Source organism: Pan troglodytes, chromosome 5, assembly GCF_028858775.2.
Source record: "Pan troglodytes isolate AG18354 chromosome 5, NHGRI_mPanTro3-v2.0_pri, whole genome shotgun sequence".
NCBI lineage: Eukaryota > Metazoa > Chordata > Mammalia > Primates > Hominidae > Pan > Pan troglodytes.
Window position 1 is genome coordinate 43,155,268 of NC_072403.2, and position 24,329 is coordinate 43,179,596.

The window sequence follows — 24,329 nt, forward strand, 5'->3', positions numbered from 1 at the left end:
GATTGCTTGAGCCTAGGAGTTCAAGACTGCAGTAAGCCGAGATTTCTCTACTGCACTCCATCACTCCACCCTGGGTGACAGAGCAAGGCCCTGACTCTTAAAAGAAAAGAACCGTATAAATACTCAGTGAAAAACCAAACAATCTTATTAAATCCAGAGCCAGATCTTGTTGCTAGCAAATATATTGATTCTGAGGCTGCCATCACTTTGGCACCTAGTTAGAAAATGGTCTTAAAGACAGAGTAGCACCAAACTTCAACTTTCTTCTCAAGGCCAGCAGAAGAACTTTTAACAGAATAAAAAATGGAACAACTTTTTTATTTTGGGACTTAATGTTTAATGCTACATATGTGGACTACCTAAAATTATCTTGTTTTCTGCCAGTAGTTTATGTGCTGCTCTAAGTGATAGCAGATCAACTGTCAAATCTCTGTGGATTAACACAGTAAAGGTTTATTTCCTGCTCATGCTACATGTCTAAAATGGGGGTGGGGTAAGGGCAGAGGGCAGGCTCCTCGACATAGTTACTGCTGCTCCACATAGCCACTCAGTTACCTAGGCTGAAGGAGGTTCTACCATCTTGCCAGTCATCATGATAGAAGAAAAGCTATAGATCAGGCATGGTGGCTCACACCTGTAATCCCAACGATTTGGGAGGCCGAGGTGGGAGGATCACTTGAACCCAGGAGTTCAAGACCAGCCTGGGCAACATAGTGAAACCTTGTGTCTACAAAAAATAATAATAAAATTAGCCAGGCGTCGTGGTGTACACCTGTAGTCCCAGCTACTCAAGAGGCTGTGGTGGGAGGATCACTTGAGCCCAGGAGGTCAAGGCTGCAGAGAGCCATGATCATACCACTGCACTCCAGCCTGGGTGACAGAAACTCTGTCTCAAAAAAAAAAAAGAGAGAGGTTATACAGAACTGACACCTATTCTCTACTTTGCCTGGAAGTAATCGCCTCATTTCTCCTCAGTCCATTGGCCGGTACTGGTCATATGGCCTCACCTAAGTGCATGGGGGCCAGGAAGTATACAAGAGCACATGGGATATTTGGTGACCATTGCTGTCTCTGCTACATCTGTCTCTGTGATCTCAGGCTGGTCTGGATGTATCTAGATGAAGAATGGATGTGGGCAATTTTTGTTTGAAGAAGCTAATGATTATGTATGTGGTAGTTTGTAATTTATTAATATTACAATAATAAGCAAATGTAGGTGGTCAGATGTGTCAGGCCGTTCCTTGGTAATCGTGTCTCCTTTCTTGAAGTTTCATTAAAGAACGATCAAAAGTCAACACAGTTCCTCTGAAGAATAAGAAGGCCTCCAGTTTTCATGAGTTTGCACGGAATACCAGTGATGCTTGGGACATTGGCGATGATGAGGAAGAGGACTTTTCCTCACCTTCTTTCCAAACTCTGAACTCAAAAGTTGCTTTGGCAACTGCAGCCCAAGTTCTAGAAAACCACAGCAAGCTGAGAGTAAAACCAGAACGGTCCCAGTCAACGACATCGGACGTCCCTGCCAACTACAAGGTCATAAAGTCCAGCAGTGATGCCCAGCTGTCCAGAAACTCTAGTAAGTCCTTCCTGCTCCCTTCATAGCCTCAGCCTTCTCAGCAGCGTGCATTTTAAATAAAAGCGATTTTTCTTTGGGGCCTCACTCAGGTAGATATTCAACTGGGCGGTAAATAAACTCAAGCCTGAGATGTGACATCATTAAGCCTGAGTGGTCACAAGCTATACTTGCCCCTCCCACAGTGGTGGCTGCCCAGTCTGGTGACCTGGGCCTTCACTCTCTGACACCCAGGTGTTGTTTGCCATTCTCCTCTTCTCTTCTTCCTTTCCCTGTGGTGGAGTCCACAACTTCTCTGGTTTGATTGCTTCACATTGCTTTAGGCCTGGTCAGGTTTAGAAATATTAACTGATGTATTTAAAGCTGTTAGTGGCTGAATTTCACAATTGTTTGGCACTGTGGTTTGACTTTCTCAGCCCTAGGGAACAGCCACTAGCATAAGGTTGTCTTTTCCTGTTCCTGAGGGAGGGAGCAAATGTGCCTAAAGGCCCCAGGTCCCAGCTTCCTGACCATCAGGCAGGTCCCATCAGGTTGGGTGGGGTAGAAGTAGAGGCCTCTCTGTTTCTTTTCGGGAAACTGGCCACAGTAATGGTTGATGTGATGGTGGTTTTATTAGCCTTTGGGGACTCTCAGTGTATTCCTTTAAATATTCATGGTTATGTTTAATGTTGCCCTAATGGGTTTTATAAAGTATGTTGGGAGCTGGAGAGGGAAGCTTTGTCATCGCAGTGAGAGTTAAAGCAGTGAGCTGGTACAGGATGAAAAGGAAGTAGAAGAACATCAGAGCCCTGGAGTGTATCCTGGCTCATGTTCTGAGGGAACTTTTTTGTGGCTGTAAGGTCTTTGCAATCATTGCACAGTTAGTTTCCATCACTGATTTGGGCTCTAGCATGAACCTTCAGTGCCATGCACAGATAGGCATTCAGTGTTACTGGACCAGGTGGCCACAGCTGCAGGCCGTGGAAGGTGTCTACACACTGTGATGGAGGGTCTCCAGAGGTTTCCAGTGTGAGGAAGGCCCCTACTGTGATCCATGATGAGCTGCCCTGTGCAGCCAGGACCTCCCCCGCCCAGCCCAGAGCATTCTCCCTGAGGAGGTTTTCTCCTGCCGGCATCTGTCTGTAAATAGGTAATATGAGATTTACCTCTGTCTCAGCTTTGCAATGTGTGTCTGCATTTTCTAGTCCCCTTGTTACACTAGGCGTCCCAGCCAACTGCCTCGTGGAAGTTGTTTTTGTAAACCTTCTAGTTGTGCTGGTTGGTTGATAGTCACTGCATCTGTCTGTAAATAGGTAATATGAAATTTACCTCTGTCTCAGCTTTGCAGTGTGTGTCTGCATTTTCTAGTCCCCTTGTTACACTAGGCGTCCCAGCCAACTGCCTCGTGGAAGTTGTTTTTGTAAACCTTCTAGTAGTGCTGGTTGGTTGATAGTCACTGTTTAATTTTTGTTGTGACTACTACTTTTTAAGGCCCAGCCGTGTAAAGAATATGAAACAGTCATGTAAGCACAGCTAGAATTAAAAACTGAGTTTTGCTTGTGGTAATACAAGAGTTTTAGAGTCAGGCTTACCTAAGGTGGTTTTTCATCTCTCACTTGCAAGTTATTTAACCTCCCTGAGCTGCAGTTTCTTGTCTGTAAAATAGTTATACATTCCTACCATATGTTCTAAGGATCAAATGAGAGATCATATGTAAAAGTGACCTATATGCCTTATACATACGAAGCACTCAATATACGTGAGTCCTCTACTGCTTATTCCCCCTACCCACTATCTAGTGTAGAAATGTCGAGAACAAGACAGAGTTCAGTTTGAGTCTTTGTTTGTTATTTCAGTCATATCTTGGCAGAATTAAGAACTGGTTGATTTTGGTGGGAAATGTAGGAGCACAAAGGAACCGCAGCCACCAAAGGCAGGATTGCCTTAGGCCAGAGCTTCTCACCATTGTGCAGGGCACACTGGTGGGCCAAGAACTGGGTACAGGATGTGCGGGGATATTGATCCTTTTAGTCCTTGGAGCAGCTGGGGGTTCTGGGGCTTGTGGAGAGCAACCATCTCCATTTATTGCAGCCTTGTGCTTTATGGTGTCATCTGCAGTGTCATCATTCCTTATGTGCTCTGTGGTGTGGAATGGGAAGGAAAACACTGCCTTAGACTAAACTAAACTCACTATTTGGCACCAAGAAAAGTTCCAAGTTAGGGTAGAAAGAAAACATTTGATTTTCCTTTAGAGTCACCAAAAAAGTTCTCAAAAGTTGCTGCAGCATCTGGAGTCTCTGTTAGCACCTTTAGAGTCACCAAAAAAGTTCTCAAAAGTTGCTGCAGCATCTGGCGTCTCTGTTACCACCTAAGGTGCCTTGGTGTGTTTGATGTAAATGCAGCCCTTTCTCTGGGCAGTGAATGGGGTGTGGCTGGGTTCTGGCCCCTCGCTGCCCTTCAGCTGGGCACCTCAGACAGTGCACACAGGCAGCCACAGCCTTGGGGAGGAAACACAATGCTGAACGGTTAGGTTTAAGGCTTCTCAGAATCCATGCTCCTCATACAGCCCGTTCTCTTTCTTTTTCGAATGATCTCAGGTGATACATGCCTGAGGAACCCACTCCACAAACAGCAATCACTCCCTCTCCGGCCCATCATCCCCCTCGTTGCCCGGATCTCGGATCAGAACGCTTCTGGGGCCCCCCCAATGACTGTCCGGGAGAAAACCCGCCTAGAAAAATTCCGTCAGCTTCTCTCCAACCAGAACACTGACTTAGGTGAGTCCCTGTGAGCCCAGGCAAGGTAGGAGCTTTGGGTGACTGGAATTCTCAGAGACCTGGAAGCTACTGCTCTTTATTCTTCCTTCTTTTACTTTTCTAGCTTCTCCTGACCTGGTGCCCATTGCAGTGACATGCAGGTATTAAGTCAGACATATGTTACTAGAGATTATGGACCAAATTAGGTGGGACTGGTTTCTGTGGCCTGTAGACCCTAGTGCAACTATTCTGACTTTGGTCTTCCTTATCTCAAGGTGACTCTTACTGAAATCTACACCCACTGGTCTTTCCCTTCCCCTCTAACTTTCATCTCTGAGCTGACAGGACTGCTACTGCAAGGCCGTGTCCTTGGCACTTAGCTGCTCGGGGCTGTTTTGGGCTTTTCACTGTGCTTATGGGTAGCAGGTGGTGGTGGTGGTCTTACATGGATGGAAGGAGACATCAGGCAGTGCTGGTTGCGGTTTGCTTTAGAGCATTTGTGGAGAGTTAACCTAACAAGGCTGTTTTCTATTTACAGATGAACTGAGGAAGTGTAGCTGGCCAGGGGTTCCCAGGGAGGTTCGACCTATAACCTGGAGACTCCTGTCGGTGAGTTCTACCCACTGTGTAGAGAAGTGTGAGCCTCACACAGCCCTTCTTGCCTGATGAGGTTAGTCTGGACACATTGGTCTTAACTCCATAGACTTCTCTAGTCCTACTGGATATGACAGAACTATGGGACTATAGTCCTATTTCTGTGCATAAAGAAATACATTCTTGAGAGTTTATTCACACACATGTAGTGGTACACAGACTTGTACCAATAGTCATGGTGTCATGTTCTTAACAGCGAGGAAGAAGAATAGAGTGAGATAGGGTGATCCCAGCACTTGCTTTGAGTAAGCTCCAACGTTCCCTGTGCTTCACTCCTGTTTCAGCCGGAATAACCAAAAGTTGAAACCCACTTTGATCTGTGAAGAGTTGATAAATTGGCCTCCCTTGGAAGCCTTACTAGTCCTGCTTTCACCAAGTACAGAGCGCTGTGCCAGCCGCTATGATAGAAACACTTGGGTTTCCTGAGCCTGTAAAATTCATTCATTCATCTAGTGAGGATTTATTGAGAGCCTGCTGTTTGCCAGGCATAGTGCCAGATGCTTTGAGCAGATGCAAAAATGAATAAACCACAGTCCCCACTCTCCAGGCACTCACTGCAGAATGCATTACATAAATGTTTTCAAGAAGAAGGGTCTGTCTCCTGACTGCTCGCACCCACCTCTACTCTTGCAACCATGTAATCATTGCCTCTGCCACTTCTAATAAGTTTGAATGCTATTCAGAGTAGATTTGGTGAGAACGGAAGGGGAACAGAAAATATAAGAATGAGAGTGGGATCTAGACCAGGGATAAGAATGAAAGTTGGCCTGGAGCTTTGGCTAGGCCGGGGGCTGCTGCCAGAAGTTCTGTCTGAGTGTTGTAGCTGTATGTCACAGATTCCATTCAGCTGCTTCCTAAGCTGGTAATTCTGAAAGTTACACTGGAAAAGAATGTAACTGGCACCAACTTACTTGGCACACTGCTGAGATGTGCTGTAGAGGTTGCTATATCCCTGCATTTCTCAGAAGTATGGCCCTGGACACACACAGCCCTCCGAGGCCATGACTTGGGTCCAGCTCCCTCCCACTGACCTACATTCACTGCTGTACTGTGCCAGCTCTGGGAGCTGAGGAGTGCTCACCAGTGGCACAAGCTCCAGCACAGTGCAGGGCCAAGGGAGTAAATAATCCTGGGAAAGCTGGCCTTGCTTCATCTGCTCACATGTGGATCTCATTGAATGAGGAGAGGGCAAAAAATGGGTGGCCAGAACCAAAAAGGGATTTACCCTTGGCAGTTTTCCTTCTTGGTAGTTTCCAAACCACTGCGTAGATTAAAATAAAAATTAAGGATTTATCCAACCATTGTCTTTCCCCATCTGACCAGCAGTCTTGTCTATAGGGCTATCTCCCAGCAAACACTGAGAGGAGGAAGTTGACCCTGCAGCGGAAGCGGGAGGAATATTTTGGCTTCATTGAACAGTATTATGACTCTCGAAACGAGGAACATCACCAGGATACCTACAGACAGGTACAGTCACCACCTGCTGCCTCTTTGCTTACCAGTCATATACTTTAGGTATGTCTCATGGTAGTGCTCTCAGGGTACAGGCTTTCCAAGTCTTCAGGCTGTGGTATATTGGTTAGGAGTTAAATTTATCCTCAAAACTGTTTCCCCTCTTTTCATTCAGCAACTCTGATTTTAGCCATTTTAAATAGACAGACTTTTTTGGCACTAGTCAGTGCACTGCTTCTCAAACTTTAATGTACATACAAATCATCTAGGATCTTGATAAGATCTCACCTAGAGATTATGAGAAAATGCAGATTCTGATTTAGCAGGTCTCAGGTAAAGCCTGAAGTTCTAATGTGCTCCCTTGCAATGCTGCTGCTGCTGATCCACCAACCACACTGTGAGTAGTAAGCGTTATCGAGCATGGAGAGGAAAGACAAGCTTACCTAGCCGTGGTCCAGTCCCTCTGGACTATGACATCAGTATGTCTTCCTGGCAGCTGCACTGCTGTTTTGGCATCTGTGACTGTAGGAGCTGTAGCTTTCAGTAGTCTTGTCAGGGAGTCTTCTGTCATTGCCCATAATGGTCCTCATGGTCTGCGGAAAGGTCTGCTCCCAACATCACATGTGGAGGGAGGAGAAGAGTAGGCCAGGGGTTGCAGAAAGTGGAAGGTGGGCAGCTATTTACAACAAGCCTCAAGAACTGAAGTAGCCTCTGCTGCTGCTGCTGCTGACACAGTCTTTTGCATAGTTAGACTGGGCATTGGGAAATCCCTGAGTTGAAATGGACTATAGTGATGTCTTAGGTAACAGAAGTAAGAACTTTCAGCTTCAGTTACTGAAGGCCAACTCCTTTTGATCCTTCCCCACTTTTTTTTTTTTTTTTTTTTTTGAGATGGAGTCTCACTCTGTCGTCCAGGCTGGAGTGCAGTGGCGTGATCTTGGCTCACTGCAGCCCCCACCTCCTGGATTCAGGTGATTCTCCTGCCTCGGCTTCCTGAGTAGCTGGGATTACAGGCATGTGCCACCAGGCCCGGCTAATTTTTTGTTTATCTTTTTTGAGACCGAGTCTTTTTCTGTCACTTAGGCTGGAGTGCAGTGGCGCAATCTCGGCTTGCTCCAGCCTTTGTCCCCTGGGTTCCAGCGATTCTCCTGCCTCACCCTCCCGGATAGCTGGGATTACAGGCGCACACCACCACACCCAGCTAATTTTTGTAATTTTAGTAGAGATGGGGTTTCGCCATGTTGGCCAGGCTGGTCTTGAACTCCTGGCCTCAGGTGATCCACCCACCTTGGCCTCCCAAAGTGCTGGGATTACAGGTATGAGCCACCATGTAATTTTTGTAATTTTAGTGGAAACGGGGTTTCACCATGTTGGCCAGGCTGGTCTCAAACTCCTGACCTCAAGTGATCCACCCGCCTCAGCCTCCCAAAGTGCTGGGATCACAGGCGTGAGCCATCGCCCTGGCCCTTCCCCGCTTCTTACACATCATGACTTCATAAGCAAGTTCATCTCTGGTTCCCTATTTTAGGACATTTTTGTAGCTTTCTGAGCTCTTCTAGTTCTTAGGAACTGTTGATGAGTAAGATTCTGAAAGATGGGTACCTACTTGGATCATACCTGCTACATACATGCCAGCCCAGAGTGAAACAGACTTCAGAGCAATAAGAAAAAACCCTTAATCTGTGAAGCCTATTGCCATTTGACTTTAGTGGTTTCTTTTGGGAGGTTTCCTCACTGTTTAATAAGCTACTGTTGTCATGGAAACATGTTCCACATGGGCAGGTAGGTATAACTAGATTTTTTTCCTGTGTCAGTCACTTCTTTCTGAAGATAAATTGTGTTTTCTTACTACTTTGATTCCCATTTCTTTTTTTTTTTTGAGACAGAGTCTCGCTCTGTCGCCCAGGCTGGAGTGCAGTGGCCCGATCTCGGCTCACTGCAAGCTCCATCTCCCGGGTTCACACCATTCTCCTGCCTCGGCCTCCCGAGTAGCTGGGACTACAGGCACCCGCCACCACGCCCGGCTAATTTTTTGTATTTTTAGTAGAGACGGGGTTTCACCGTGTTAGCCAGGATGGTCTCGATCTCCTGACCTCATGATCCACCCGGCTTGGCCTCCCAAAGTGCTGGGATTACAGGCGTGAGCCACTGCACCCGGCCAGATGATTCCCATTTCTTTAAAAAAAAAATTGTCAAAAGAACAAACTGGGCCAAGCACGGTGGCTCACACCTGCAATCCCAGCACTTTGGCAGGCCAAGGCGGGTGGGTCACCTGAGGTCAAGAGTTCGAGATCAGCCTGGCCAACATGGTGAAACCCCGTCTCTACTAAAAATGCAAAAATTAGCCAGGTGTGGTGGCAGGTGCCTGTAATCCCAGCTACTTGGGAGGCTGAGGCAGGAGAATCGCTTGAACCCTGGAGGCAGAGGTTGCAGTGAGCTGAGATAGTGCCATTGCACTCCAGCCTGGGGGACAAGAGCGAGACTTCATCTCAAAAAAAAAAAAAAAACCAAAAAAAAACCCAAAACTGGCATTTGTGTTTTTGGACATGTCTTCTCTTTTTCAGATTCACATTGACATTCCAAGGACGAATCCTCTCATTCCGTTGTTCCAGCAACCACTTGTACAGGAGGTGAGGGAATTACTTAATGTTCTTTGGCGCTTCTCCCCGCATAGTTCTGTGGCACCTGTTTACAGGTTTGCGGCTAATCATAATAGTACCTTATGTTCATATATGCAGCTTTGGTTCCTTCAGAGCATGGTTTCATACATTCTCATTTGATCTTTGTTACAAATCTGTGAGCGGAATAACACTTTGAAAGGCTAAGGAACTTGCTCAGAATTTTGAGGCTACCTGGTGGCAGAATGAAGAACCCACATCTTAGAATTCCTATTCCAGTATTTGCTCTACTTTATCAAGCTGGAAGTAGTGATTTTTTAAATTGTGGTAAAATATACATAATATAAAATTTACTGTGTTAACCATTTTTTAGTGTACAGCTCAGTGGCATTAAGTACAGTCACGTTGTTGTATGACCATCATCACCATCCACTTCCAGAACATTTTTCATCTTCCCAAACTGAAACTCTGTATCCATTAAATATTAACTCTCTTCCGCAGCCTCCATTCTATTTGTCTCTAAGAATTTGACTACTCCAGGCAGCTCAAATAAGTGGAATCATACAATATTTGTCCTTCTGTGACTGGCTGATTTCACTTAGCATAATATCTTTAAGGTTCATCCCTGTTGTTGCATTGTGAATTTCCTTTTTTAAGGCTGAATAATATTCCGTTGTACATATGTAACACATATTGTTGAGCTATTCATCTGTCAGTGGACACATGGGTTGCTTTCACCTTTTGGCTATTGTGAGTAATGCTGCTGCTAGTATGGGTATGTGAATATCTGTTTGAGTCTCTGTTTTAAATTCTTTTGGGTATATATTTAGAAGTGGGATTAGTAGTTATATTTTGGGACCTAACAAGTTAATGAAGTACATGGAAGGTGTCAGTGGGGCTATTATGTTTTGACTCAAGCAGTAACTGTAAACTTCTTAAGATTAGGGATTTCCTTTGCAACTTTACAGTAGCCAGGACACTAAGTATTAGTGCTCTTTTAATGGAACTTTCAGTTCTCATAGTAGAGAGGGATGGTGGTTAAAATGCTGAAAATAATTTCTATTTGACTTTGGGTTATATTTATAATTTTGTTTAAATATAGATGTCTCCACTGGTGGGGTCCCTCATGTCTTACCCATAGCATAAAGAAGATTTTGAAGGTAACATCATTATTTTAACTATAAGATTCAGCTCACAGGAAGCTAAAAACCCATTCATGATCCCTTTATCCTCCCATACAGTTTTCCGTGGCTCAGCACTGCTTATTCCTCATTTTAACTTGGAGATGTTCAGAGACTTTTCTTTTACCTGTGCATGCTTACTCTGAATTTGGAGATGAGGAAAGTAGTCAGTTTAAAAGGCTTCTCAGCCAGGCGTGGTGACTCACTCCTATAATCCCAGCACTTTGGGAGGCCAAGGCCAGAGGGATTGCTTGAGCCCACGAGTTTGAGACCAGCCTGAGCCCAGGAGTTTGAGACCAGTCTGGGTAACATAGCAAGACCCTGTCTCAAAAAAATTACAGAATTAGCCAGGCATGGTGGTGTGTGCCTGTGCTACTGTGCCTGTGCTACTTGGGAGGCTGAGGAGGGAGATCTCTTGAGCCCAGGTGGTCAAAGCTGCAATGAGCCATGATCGTGCTACTGCACTCCAGCCTGGGTGACAGAGCAAGATCCTGTCTCAAAAAAAAAAAAAAAAAAGGTTGGGGGGTGGTGGCTTCTTTTAGTAGTGCATCCTGAATACAATATGGGAACTCAAACTTTATTCTTCCCAATTTTTCCTGAATGACCATTTCATCTAGCAGGCTACAGTCATCTTTTAAATTTTTTTTATTTTAACTTTTTAAGAGACAGGGTCTCACTCTGTCACCCAGGCTAGAGTGTAGTGGCATGATCATAGCTCACTGCAACCTCTACTCCCTGGGCTCAAGCAGTCCTCCTGCCTCAGCCTCCCAAGTAGCTGGGGCTGCAATCATGCACCACCACACCTGGCTAGTTTTTTTTCTCATAATTTTTTGTAGAGATGGGGTCTTGCTTTGTTGCCCAGGACTGGTCTCGAACCCCTGGCCTCAAGCAATTCTTTCTGCTTCTGCCTCTCAAAATGCTGGAATTACAAGGCGTGAGCCACCATCCAGGCTGGTAAAAATGCCAACCAAGAAGCAAAGAACTAAGTAACACTGAATACGGAAAGGCTTGCTTTGAAAACCTGAAAGATACTTGATAATTGCCTATAGTATGTAAGAATTACCCACACTAGTAGAAGAGACATTGGAAGACCTCCAGCGGTTCTCCTATCCACTCCTCTCTATAAGGCAGGATTATCCCAGACTTTTTCTATAGCGAACATCCCATGGTCTCCCCTGATTACCAGGCTTGGTGCTCTTCAGTTTCCATCTCTTTGACCACTTCACTTGTACCATGTGAGTGTGTCTGTGTTGTCCCACCCTGACTAGAGAGGATGATCACAGGTCTCCTGATTCTGAACAGCTAGCTTCCATGTACTTGGCCATTGTTACAGCCAGGCGCCAAGGATTTGAGTATTTACAAGGGGCTGATCCTATAGAGTAGAAGCCCTTCTAAGTCCTTTGGAAAGACCAACCTGGAGGAGCTTTTTAATAGAGGCATCTAGACAGACCCAGGTCACAAGAAGTGCAAAGAAAGAGAGTGAGGCAGGGAATTATTGAGATTTTCCTGAAAACGATGGTTCTAGCTTTGGCTGTATTTTCAAGATAGAGGGATCATTTAGCAACAGAGAGGAAATAGAGTGTAAGAGCGTTCCCATTAGAGTGTTGGGCCGAATGCAAATGAGGGTGCTATGCCTTTTCCTCAACTACACAAAGCAAATGGGTAGGTCTAGTGAAGGCAGAGAGGCCAGCTCCCTTCCAGGAAAGGCTTTGTTCTCACTACCTATGAAGGCAGCAGTGTTGACAGTGAAAGAAACCGTTTCTCAGCTCTGTTTGCCCGCTGTAGGCACAACTATCTATGACAGAGAGGCTGGGAAGCATCCTTTATGTCTCTAGTTTCTCTGTGTCCCTCCTACACTAGATAACCATCTCCAAAAACCATATAACCATTTCCTGTTTGTTGGTCTCCCTGGGAGGTTTTTCTGCCTTCCACCTGCTTGAGAGGGCCTCTTCAATCTGATGCAGTGGTGACTGGCTGAGATTCTCCCAAGTCCACATGCTTTCTAATCTCCTACCCTATCATCTGCATGTACTCACATCACCTCTGCCATCTCTCTGGTGTGGTTCTCAGAGGCATGAGGCAGCCCAGTCAAAGCCAGTCTCAAGAATGTGTCAGACTTGGGAATTGTGGTCACCAGGATGAAACCAGGCAATGGGTATTATCAGGTTGAGAGAAGATGGGGAGAAGCTCAGAGGGCCTAATGAAAGCGAGGGGAGTATAGTTGAGTGGGACAGGGCATGATTATGTAAAGGGACCATAAAGATCTTTCCTTTGTCCCCAGTGTAGGCCTCTGGCTTCTTATGGCTAATATGCTAAACCCCAGGGCCTTTCCCATGGGGCCCTGGCTGGTTTCTCTGTTCTCAAATTCCCAGCTATAGGAGTCCATAGGATTTTGTTTGACTTCCTATCCTTAGCAAACATCTGAGTTGTATCCTGATATGTGAAGTGACTTCCTGCAATGTGCAGTCTGTCACTTGGTCCTAGTCAGGCTGGGTTAGAATTAAATCAAGACCACCTTTCTTCTCAGCAGGGAGAGGGGAGGGTGGTAGAAAAGGTATTTCCTGTCTAAATCCTATAATGACCAAAAAAAAAAAAAAAAATTTAGAAAAAAGCATCAGAACTGGGATGTCCTGATATCTTGCTCTTGGAAATAGGAAACCGTATCTACAGATGAGAATGTGGTGGCCTGAATTAACAGCATTCATCCCAAATGTTTTCTAAGGCATTTGGGTTTGCTGTTCTTTCCTTCTCCCGATTTTATATTGTGGTGACCAGATAATGAAAAAATGAATAAAGGGCAAGAAGTATCTACCCCTACTTGAAAACAATTAGTGTATTTAGAAACTTTTTGCATTTATATACTTCTTTATCCCACAGTATCTTAAAATTTTCCTAAAAATTCTACACCAACCTGGAGGTAAATTGTGAAGTAGGTAAACGGAGGGAGGGAGTGTGTGTCCCCGTGATTTAACACTCGTGTCTTTCTTTCTCATTTTCCTAGATCTTTGAAAGAATTCTATTTATTTGGGCCATCCGCCACCCTGCCAGTGGGTATGTCCAGGGAATTAATGACCTGGTCACTCCATTCTTTGTCGTCTTCCTCTCAGAATATGTGGGTAAGAAGCATTAGTACCAAGCTGAACAAGCTATTGCTCTTTCTTATCTGCCGTCTGTCTGTTTGTTTTTCCCAAGAGTCCAGCCAGTAGGTATGTCTTGCTAGAAAATAGAGAGTGCCTTTGGCATACACAGCTAAAACTACTTTTAACAGCGGTTGCTGCCTGGAATTTATCTCTTAAGATGGTCACAGATCTCACCTAAAAAGACCTGCTTTGTCACAAGAATGACCACATTGATATGTTTTGTGGTTTGATGGTTTATATTATTTTAGGATTATTTTGAACTTGTTTCCAACACAGGCCCTCATCCATGTAAACTGGAATTTTAGATTGGACATCAGGCCTGCACACTCCAGTTCACTTGCTGTATCTTAGGAGCAGGATGTGGACGTGCAGAGGACAAAAGATTGTGGCACCAGAACACAGCACATACGGGAAGTGATGGAATGGGCCAAGGAGGACTCCAGGACCTTGATTTCTCCCTACTCCTTCTTCACCTCTCACCCCATTGGGTTCTTGTCACTTTGGAGAGAGATTAGATTTCATGGCAGCAGTTGGGTTTTCTTGTAGTCCCAGCCTCTGCCAGCCAGCCTAAGTTAAGCAGAGTCTTAAAGGAGTTGAGGATCCTGTGTTTCTCTGTTTTGGTTTCCTTAATCACTATGCTGAGAGAGTCACAGGAAAACCCATCTGCCATGGCCTGATGCTTTGTTTCCTTAGGTAAGGAGAACCTCATGTAGGAATAAGAACATCGAAAGGATCTTAGAAAGCCATTCATGTAATCCCTCATTTCACTGAGAAGTTGTGAGATTCTCTGTCTCCTTATTAGAGGCAGAGCTAGAACTAAAACCATTTTCTTTAGACTCTGAGGGTAGTGGATGATTGTGGTTTTTGGAGGAAGCCATTTGGAGGGGTTAGAGGGTTGGGTAATGAGAAATGGGTGAGAGTGGAACCCTTTGGAGAGGAGAGCATAAGAAATGTCTCACTTGGCCTATCCTATCCAGGTTTTGCGATGGGGCTCGAAGGGATGATGAGGTCTTTCATGAGGCGATCTCAGAAAATTAAGAATTAAGGCAACTAAGAAAGCTTTTTCTAGAGGACTTTTTACATATCCTCCCCCCCCCCCCCCCGCCTTAATAGATCAACTTTTGGAAGCAGCGTAATTCTGCTGTGTGTTGTATAATTTTATCAAGAGAGCATTTCAGCTGATCTGTTGGGATTTTTTAGTTGCTTCTTGCAGTAGTAATTTTCTAAAATAGTATTGAAGAATGAGCCTAGGATGGTATTAATCCATTCATTAATCTACATTTGAAGTCTAAATGCTGTCATGAAATCTTGCTAACAGTGTTATGCCAGTTAAAAATAATCCTCAGCAGCTGTAGTTCTGATTAGTTATTTAATTATCTTCTTAGCTACCATTTATATTTTGTTCCAAGCATGTCTTCACTTTCTTCAAGTGCCCATCCCATTACTACCTCAACCCCATCAAGCAGTGTGCCTTCCTGGGATAGATATGACTGCTTTCTGATCTTGGTACAGGCATATCTTGTTTTATTGAGCTTTGTAGATATTGCATTTTTATAAATTGAAGATTTGTGGCAACCCTGTGTTGAGCAAGTCTATCAGTGCCATTTTTCAAAAGCGTGTGTTCACTTTGTGTCTCTGTGTCACATTCTGATAATTCTCACAGTATTTTTAACTTTTCATTATTATTATTATTATTATTATTATTTTTTTTTGAGACAGAGTCTCGCTCTGTCGCCCAGGCTGGAGTGCAGTGGCGTGATCTCGGCTCACAGCAACCTCCGCCGCCCGGGTTCAAGCGATTCGTGTGCCTCAGCCTCCCGAGTAGCTGGGACTACAGGCGCCTGCCACCACGCCCGGCTAATTTTTTGTATTTTTAGTAGAGACGGAGTTTCACCATGTTAGCCAGGATGGTCTCGATCTCCTGACCTCGTGATCCGCCCACCTCGGCCTCCCAAAGTGCTGGGATTACAGGCATCAGCCACCGTGCCTGGCCCAACTTTACATTATTATTATATCTGTCATGGTCATCTGTGATCAGCAAACTTTGATGTTACTATTGTAATTATTTCAGGGTGTCATGAACTGCCTCCATATAAGACAGTGAACTTAATTTATGAGTGTTGTGTGTGTTCTGATTGCTCCACCAGCTGGTCCTTCCTCATCTCCCTCTCCTTGGGCCTCCCTATTCCCTGAGACACAACAATATTCAAATTAGGTCAATTAATAACCCTGCAAAGGCTTGTAAGTGTTCAAGGGAAAGGAAGAGTTACATGTCTCTCACTTTAAATCAAAAGCTATAAATGATTAAGCTTAGTGAAGAAGGTAGGTCAAAAGCTGAGACAGACTGAAAGCTATGCCTCTTGTGCCAGCATGCCTAATTGTGAGCAAAGGAAAAGTTCTTGAAGTAAAATTAAAAGTGCTACTCCAGTGAACACACAAATAGTAAGAGATCAAAATAGCCTTATTGCTGATATGGATAGAAGAATGAACTAGCCACAACATTCCCTTAATCCAGAGCTTAACCCAGAGCAAGGCCTTAATTCTCTTCACTTTCATAAAGGCTAAGAGAGGTGAGAAAGCTGCAGAAGAAAAGTTTGAAGCTAGGAGAAGTTGGTTTTCATGAAGTTTAGGGAAAGAAGCCATCTCCATAACATGAAAGTGCAGGGTGAAGCGACAAGTGCTGATGTAGAAGCTGCAGCAAATTGTCCAGAAGATCTAGTTAAGATCATTGATGAAGGCGGTACACTAAACAGCAGATTTTCAATATAGACAAAACAGTCTTCTATTGGAAAAAGATGCTATCTGGGACTTTCTTTTTTAAATTTAATTATTTTTTAAGAGACAGTGGCATGATCATAGCACAGTGTAATCTTATACTCTGGCTAAAGCAATCCTCCTGCCCCCCCAAGTAGCTAGAACTGCAGATGCACACCCACCACACCCGGCTAACTTTATAAAAACAATTTTTGTAGAGGGGGGGTCTTGGTATGTTGCCCAGGCTGGTCTTGAATTCCTGGTTCAAGTGGTCCTCCCATCTTGGCCTCCTGAGTAGTTGGGATTACAAGTACGTAGTAGCCACTATGGCCAGCCTGCCATCTAGGACTTTCATAGTTAGAGGGGAGTAGTCAATGTCTGGCTTCAAAGGACAGGCTGACTCTCTTGTTAGGGGCTAAGGCAGCTGGTGACTTTAAGTTGAAGCCCGTGCTCATTTACCATTCCAAAAACCCTAGGGACCTTAAGAATTATGCAAAATATACTCTGCCTGTGCTTTATAAGTGGAACAACAAAGCTTAGATGACAGCACATCTGTTTATGGCATGATTTATTGAATATTTTGAGGCCACTGTTGAGACCTCTTGCTCACAAAAAAAGATTTCTTTTAAAATATCACTGTCCATTGACAATGAACCTAGACACCTGAGAGCTCTGATGGAAATGTACAAGGAGATTAATGTTTTCATACCTGCCAACACAGCATCTGTTCTGCAGCCTGTGGATCAAGAAGTCATTTCAACTTATGAGTCTTATTATTTAAGAAATATATTTAGTTATTTAGTAAAGCTATAGCTGACATACTTTCTTGAGATGGAATCTACTCCTGGTGAAGATGCTGTGAACATTTGAAATGACAGGAAAAGATTTAGAATATTACATAAACTCAATTAGTAAAGCAGTGGCAGGATTTGAGAAGGTTGACTCCAATTTTTTAAAAAATTTTATTTATTTATTTATTTGGAGACAGGGTCCCACTCTGTTGCCCAGGCTGGAGTGCAGTGGTGTAATCATAGCTCAGACGGTAACCTCAAACTCCTGGGCTCAAGTGATCCTACTGCCTCAGCCTTCTGACTAGGTGGGACTACAGGTGTGCGCCACCATACCCAGCCAATTTTTTTATTTTTTATAGAGATGGGGGTTTCATTGTGTTGCCCAGGCTGGTCTTCAATTCCTGGCCTCAAGCAGTCCTTTTGCCTTGGCCTCCCAAAGTCCTGAGAGTATAGGCGTGAGCTACCACACCTGGCCAGATTGACTTCATTTTTTAATTTTTTATATTTTTCAGATAAATAGAAAGTCTGGTTTTATTTTAAGCTTTACATTTTTGTCAAGTGCAAGGTCAGCCAGCTAAGATTTCCAATAATTACTGAAGTAATAACTTCTGCTGGCATGTCTTCTGAGTCTCCATTTCCTCCACTGATATTCATCCAAATAATAAGAGAAACACAATTGCAGTTGAGTTTACTATTATCAATGGCACTGTCATCAAGGTTCTTACAGATCAAATAAGGTTCATTAGCTGAGATTTAATTCCTGGCTCCTCTCCAAATCCATCGATTCCCTGGTCTCTTCCCCAGCCAAAGTTCCACATGGCTGGGGAGGCCTCACAATCATAGCAGAAGACAAATGAGGAGCAGAGTCATGTCTTACATGGTGGCAGGCAAGAGACTAACTTCAATTTTGGAAGAAGTTCTACTGTGAGTAAAATGCTATCAAACAGAGTCACATGCTACAGAGAAATCTTTTGTGAAAGGAAAAATCAATCAATGTGGCCAACTTCATTACTGTCTTGTTTAAGAAATTGTCACAGCCTGCCCAGCCTTTAGCAACCATCACCCTGGTCAGTCAGCAGCCATCAACATTGAGGCAAGATCCTCCACTAGCAAAAAGATTATGACTTGCTGAAGGCTCAGATGATTGTTAGCACTTTTTAACAATAAAATATTATTTACTAATTAGTGGGGTGTGGTGGCATGCACCTGTAATTCCAGCTACTGGAGAGGCTGAAGCAGGAGAACTGCTTGAACCCAGGAGGCAGATGTTGCAGTGAGCTGAGATCGCACCACTGTACTCCTGCCTGGGCAACAGAGGGAGACTCCATCTCAAAAAATAATAATAAATAAAAAATAAAGTATTATTTATTTGTTGATTGATTGATTAATTGAGACAGGATCTCACTCTGTCACCCAGGCTGGATTGATTGATTGATCGAGACAGGGTCTCACTCTGTCACCCAGGCTGGAGTGCAGTGGCATGATCATGGCTCATTGTAGCCTCAATCTGCTGGCTCAAGTGATCCTCTCACCTCAGCGTCCTGGATAGTTGGGACTACAGGGGAGTGCCATCACATTTGGCTAATTTTTTGTATTTTTTTTTAGAGATAAATTTTTGCCACATTGCCGAGGCTCGTCTTGAACCCCTGAGCTCAAGCATCCTCCTGCCTCAGCTTCCCAAAGTGTTGGGATTACAGGCATGAGCCACCATGCCTGATTCTAGTCTTATCACCTCTATCCATTCTCTACTCCCTCACCATTGTGAATTATTTTGAAGCAAATCTCAATGTCAAACATCGTATCATTTTATGCATAAATTTTTTATATGTATCTCTGAAAAGTATATATGTATACACACATACATATACACACACGTGCACACACACACATATATATATATTATAATTTTTTGTTTTTTTTTTTTTTGAGACAGTCTCACTCTGTCGCCCAGACTGGAGTGCAGTGGCACGATCTCAGCTCACTGCAAGCTCCATCTCCCGGGCTCAAGCAATCCTCCCACTTCAGCCTCCCAAGTAGTTGGGACTATAGCCTTGCACCACCATGCCTGGCTAATTTTTGTATTTTTTGTAGAGACAGGGTTTTGCCATGTTGCCCAGGCTGGTCCTGAACTCCTGGACTCAAGCCATTTACCTGCTTCAGCCTCCCAAAGTGCTGGGATTACAGGCGTGAGCCACTGCACCTGGCCAAAGACATTTTTTAAAACACGCAGCCATAATGCAATTATCACATCTAAAAAGTAGTAATAGCTCCTTTATGTAATCTAATATACAGTCGTATTCATAAATCTATTCAACAGTTTGAATCAGCGTCCAAATCAGAGCTGCGTATTATAGTTGGTTGTCTTTCTTAATCCTCCAGCTCCCATCCATCTCTCTTTCCCTTAGGAGTTTGTAGCTGTAGCCCTTGTTTTTCTGGCCAAGCAGCAACATTACACTGGTTTTTAAAGTACTTTACTATTTGCAAAGAACTTGGACATACTGATTTCCTTTAGTAGGGCCCAATATCTCTTTAAGGTAGATGTATCAAGCCATTTTATAAGGTGAAAAATCCAAGATTCAGGGGTCTAATGAGCTTCTTGAACTCAAATACCTGTGCTTGGCTTTAATACCTGTGCTCTTTATATGACTTGGTGGTGTCTCAACTTCAATCCTTGTCCTTGGACTTCTAATGGCTTCACCTATTATATTTAATGCTCTAAAGCAGGCAGTGCCTTTCTTATTGCTTATCTTTCTAAAAAAATTGTAGTAGAAGTATGTTTATTAAAAAATCAAAACAACATTCTACTGTAAAGATATATGCACATGTATGTTTATTGCAACACTGTTCACAATAGTAAAGACTTGGAACCAACCCAAATGCCCATCAATGATAGACTGGATAAAGAAAATGTGACACATTTACACCATGGAATACTATGCAGCCATAAAAAAGAATAAGTTCATGTCCTTTGCAGGGACATGGATGAAGCTGGAAACCATCATTCTCAGCAAACTAACACAGGAACAGAAAACCAAATATCACATGTTCTCACTCATAAGTGGGAGTTGAACAATGAGAACACATGGACACAGGGAGGGGAACATCACACACCAGGGCCTGTTAGGGGTTGGGGGGCCTAGGGGAGAGATAGCATTAGGAGAAATACGTAATGTAAATGACAGGTTGATGGGTGCAGCAAACCACCATGGCATGTGTATACCTATGTAACAAACCTGCACGTCCTACACATGTATCCCAGAACTTAAAGTATAATTAAAAAAAAAAAAAATCAAAACAATATAGAAGTGTTAACAAACACACACCCACCTCCAAGATAACTACAGTTGTTAACCTCTTGTTGTGTGTTCTTCCAGACCTTTTCCTATGTATGGATGGAGCTGCATACATTGTTTTTCTTTACTGGGTTCAGAAAAATGAAATCAAGCTATTCATACTTTTCTGTATTTTGCTTGTGTTCATTTAAAAATATCATATAGCAAGCTTTCAAAGCCTGAACATATAGATCCACTTCATTATTTTCAGCAATTCCATTATTTCTATAATAAGACTTAACTATAGTTTAACTTTTCTTCTCTAGAAGAACATTTAAGTTGCCTACAGTTTTTTTTTTTGTTTTTTTTTTTTTTTTGAGACGGAGTCTTGCTCTGTTGCCCAAGCCGGAGTGCAGTGGTGTGATCTCGGCTCACTGCAAGCTCCGCCTCCCGGGTTCACGCCATTCTCCTGCCTCAGCCTCCCGAGTAGCTGGGACTACAGGCGCCCGCCACCACGCACAGCTAATTTTTTGTATTTTTAGGAAAGACGGGGTTTCACCATGTTAGCCAGGATGGTCTCGATCTCCTGACCTCGTGATCCGCCCACCTCGGCCTCCCAAAGTGTTGGGATTACAGGCGTGAGCCACCGCGCCCGGCCTAAGTTGCCTACAGTTTTTAGCTGTTATAAGTAACATTGCAGTGAATATCCTTGTACATATTTTCTTGTGCACTTGTTAAAATATGTATTTCTCTGAAAGAGTCCTAGAAGTGAAATTACTAATCCTGAAAGCATGCCAAATAGGTACTACTGAATTATAATCCAAAAATGTTTATACCAGTTTGTACTCCAGCCATGAAATGTGTGGATGCACTTTTCCTCACCTCCTTAGCAAAACCTGTGTATGGATGAAGTCTAGTGTATTTCACCTGTCTAGCAGATAAACCATGGTTTGTGTTTCAGTTTTTGTTTCCACTTTCTGGTCGGTGATATTATGTATCTTTTCTCATCTGTATTATCATTTTCTTTTGTGGTCTGCTGGTTTAATCATTTACCTATTTTTTCTAATGGATTATTGACCTGTCTTGTTTTGTAAGAGCTTTTTGTATATTAGATAAATTTATCCTTCATCTGCTATGTGTTAAAAATATTAGGTTGAATCATATAAATTGTTAATACTCAACCTTTTTTTTACCACCCAACATGGGAATTTTATGTAGTCCAACCTAATATTTTCCCCAGACCATTATTTATCTCTTAACTTTGCTACTTGTGTCTCTTTATGTAGAACTTAGTAATTTTTATACAGTCAGATCTGTCCATTCAACAAGTATTTATTAAGCTGTTACTATGTGCCAGGAGATAGACATGGGCCTGCCCTTGTGGCAACTCCTGTCTGGTAGGGAGGCTCACAAACAAGTCACCAGATAATTGCAAACTGTGATGAAGCCTCTGAGGGAAGCAGCTTATCCTTTAGGGTTTTTGGATTTGGTATCTTGCTTAGGAACTCTTTCCTTCCCCACCTCAAGATTACAAAAATACTGGCCGGGCATGGTGGCTCACATCTGTAATCCCAGCACTTTGGGAGGCTGAGACAGGCGGATCACATGAGATCAGGAGTTCCAGACCAATTTGGTCAACATGGCAAAACCCGTCTCTACCAAAAATACGCAAATTAGCCGGGCACGGTGGCGGCTGCCTGTTATCTCAGCTACTCGGGAGGCTGAGGCAGGAGAATCGCTTGAACCTGGGAGGCAGAGGTTGCAGTGAGCCGAGATCATGCCACTGCACTCTAGCCTGGGTGACAGAGTGAGACTCTGTCAAAAAAAAAAAAAAAAAGATTACAAAAATACTCTCCCGTGTTTTCTTCTAATACTCTTGTGGCTTTAACATTTAACTTTTTAAATTCCATTACTAATTTATTTTCTTGTATGATGAGAACTGAGATTTATAGTTACTATTCCAGTTGCATAGCTAATTATTTCGACACCATTTATAAATAATACACCATCTTTTCACCGATGTGAAATCTCTCTTCATAATATTACGTAATTTTAATTACATGGTTCTGCTGCTTTGTTGGTTTGATTTTATTTGTCTCCATTTCTATCCAGTACCACACAGCTTAGATTTTTTGAGTTTATAAAGTTGTTAAATTATTATTATTATACATTTTATTTATTTATTTATTTTGAGATGGAGTCTCACTCTGTTGCCTAGGCTGGAGTGCAATTGGCACAATCTTGGCTCACTGCAACTTTCATCTCCCAGGTTCAAGCCATCCTCCCACCTCAGCCTCCCTAGTAGCTGGAACTACAGGCATCGCCACTATGCCTGGCTAATTTTTGTATTTTTGAGTAGAGACGGGGTTTTACCACGTTGGCCAGGCTGGTCTGGAACTCCTGGCCTGAAGTGATCCACCCACCTCGGCCTCCCAAAACACCGGGATTACAGGCATGAGCCACCGTGCCTGGCTATTATTTTTTATTAGTGGCTTTTTAAAAAAAATTCCCCCCACCCAGGGCCAGTCTCTTTCATTATCCTTTAAAAAAATACTGTCTTGGTTGTTCTTCCAGATGAACTTATTTTTCAATTTTGTTTATTTTTTATCTTTTTCTCATAGTGATAAGAGCACTTAACATGAGGTCTACCCTCTTAACAAATTTTGAAGTGCACAATACAGTATCGTAAGCTGTGGGCACATGGTTGTACAGCAGATCTCTAGAACATATTCATCTTGCCTACAGTTGTCAAATTTGTACCCTCTGAACGTCAACCCTCTGTTTCCCCTTCCCCCTATCCCCTGGCAGCCACTACTCCGTCTGTTTCTATGTTTGTGACTATTTTAGATACCTCATATAAGTGGATTCATATAGCATGTGTCCTTTTGTAAACCAACTTTTACTTTGCATAATGTCTTCCAGGTTCATCTGGTTGAACTTGAGAATCAACTTTTGTCAAATTTAGGAGTGGGGAACCTTTTATTAATACAATTTTTATTGGAGTTGCAATAAATTTATAAATTACAATTTTTGTGGGTTTTTTGGTAACAGCTTTATTGGGATGTACTTCATATGCCAGACAATTTACTCATTTAAAGGGTACAGTGAATAATTTTTAGTATATTTACAGAGTTGTATGTCACCACAATCAATTTTAAAACATTTTATCACCCCAAAAAGAACACCCGTACTCTTTAGCCATCACCCCTAAGCCTCCCATCCCGTGTATCCCTGGGCAACCGCTAATCTTCTGTATCTAGGGATTTCCCTATCCTGGACATTTTATATAAATGGAACCACACAGTATGGAGTCTTTTGTGTCTGGCTTCTTTTACTTAGCGTAATGTCTTCAAGATTCATTCATGTTGTAGCACGTGTCAGTACTTCATTCTTTTCTATGGCCAAATATTCTATTATATGGATGTACTACATCTTATTTACCTGTCAGTTGCTGGATATAAATTAAATTCCAAAGAAATACAGACTTCTCCCCACCCTCACACCTTTCTTGAACAGAGATAGATACAACATTGTGGCCATCAAGCATCATTTTTTTGTCTGGGCAATGATGCTTCTCTTCTCTACTTCTCTCATGTTGGCATATCTGGATGAGGCAGCTGCTGTCAAAGGTTTTTTGCTATGGCCCTCCTGGTGTGACTCTCCCTACTGTAGGAAGCCTCAAGTATCTTTCTCATGGAACAGGCCAGCAGTTGCCCTCATTATCCTGGGTAGGTCTCTCCAGGCATCCTTACCCCACTGCCCCATCTCACTGAATCATAGCATAGGGGATCTGCCCTAGTGGAGCCGTGGGGTCCACATGCCACTGGGACATTATTTGGCTTCTCTCATATCTCTTCCCCTACCTATTCTCTACCACCTCTATCACTTTTAAAAATTAGTACCTGAGCCTGCTTCATGCTTTATGTTATGTTTGTTGTAAAGTAGTTGGAAACAGTGAGTTCCAGTGATTCCCCTGTGAGTTGATAGAGAAGTTGTCTATAGCTCTAGCCTTGCCCCCAAGCAGCTTCTTTATCTGCTGAAGCCAGCTGCTCCTGTAAAAGTGGGTCCTCTGCAGATAAGCCAGCTGTGTCTGGGTCTAGTGGTGACAGTGCTGCAGGTGGGGAGGTCACCCCTGGGGAGATAAAGTCTCTGGAATCTT

General features: G+C 43.3%; 1 protein-coding gene across 1 annotated transcript in view; it reads left to right on the top strand.

The window, feature by feature from the left end:
* Window positions 1-24,329, top strand: part of TBC1D22B (TBC1 domain family member 22B) — a 74,382-nt gene that overhangs the window by 19,778 nt on the left and 30,275 nt on the right. Inside the window, exons 3-8 of the mRNA XM_016955379.4 lie at window positions 1,269-1,576; window positions 4,150-4,329; window positions 4,847-4,917; window positions 6,301-6,429; window positions 8,979-9,044; window positions 13,215-13,329. Of these exons, the coding sequence (XP_016810868.1) occupies window positions 1,269-1,576; window positions 4,150-4,329; window positions 4,847-4,917; window positions 6,301-6,429; window positions 8,979-9,044; window positions 13,215-13,329 (869 nt within the window). The remainder of the gene's footprint in view (window positions 1-1,268; window positions 1,577-4,149; window positions 4,330-4,846; window positions 4,918-6,300; window positions 6,430-8,978; window positions 9,045-13,214; window positions 13,330-24,329) is intronic.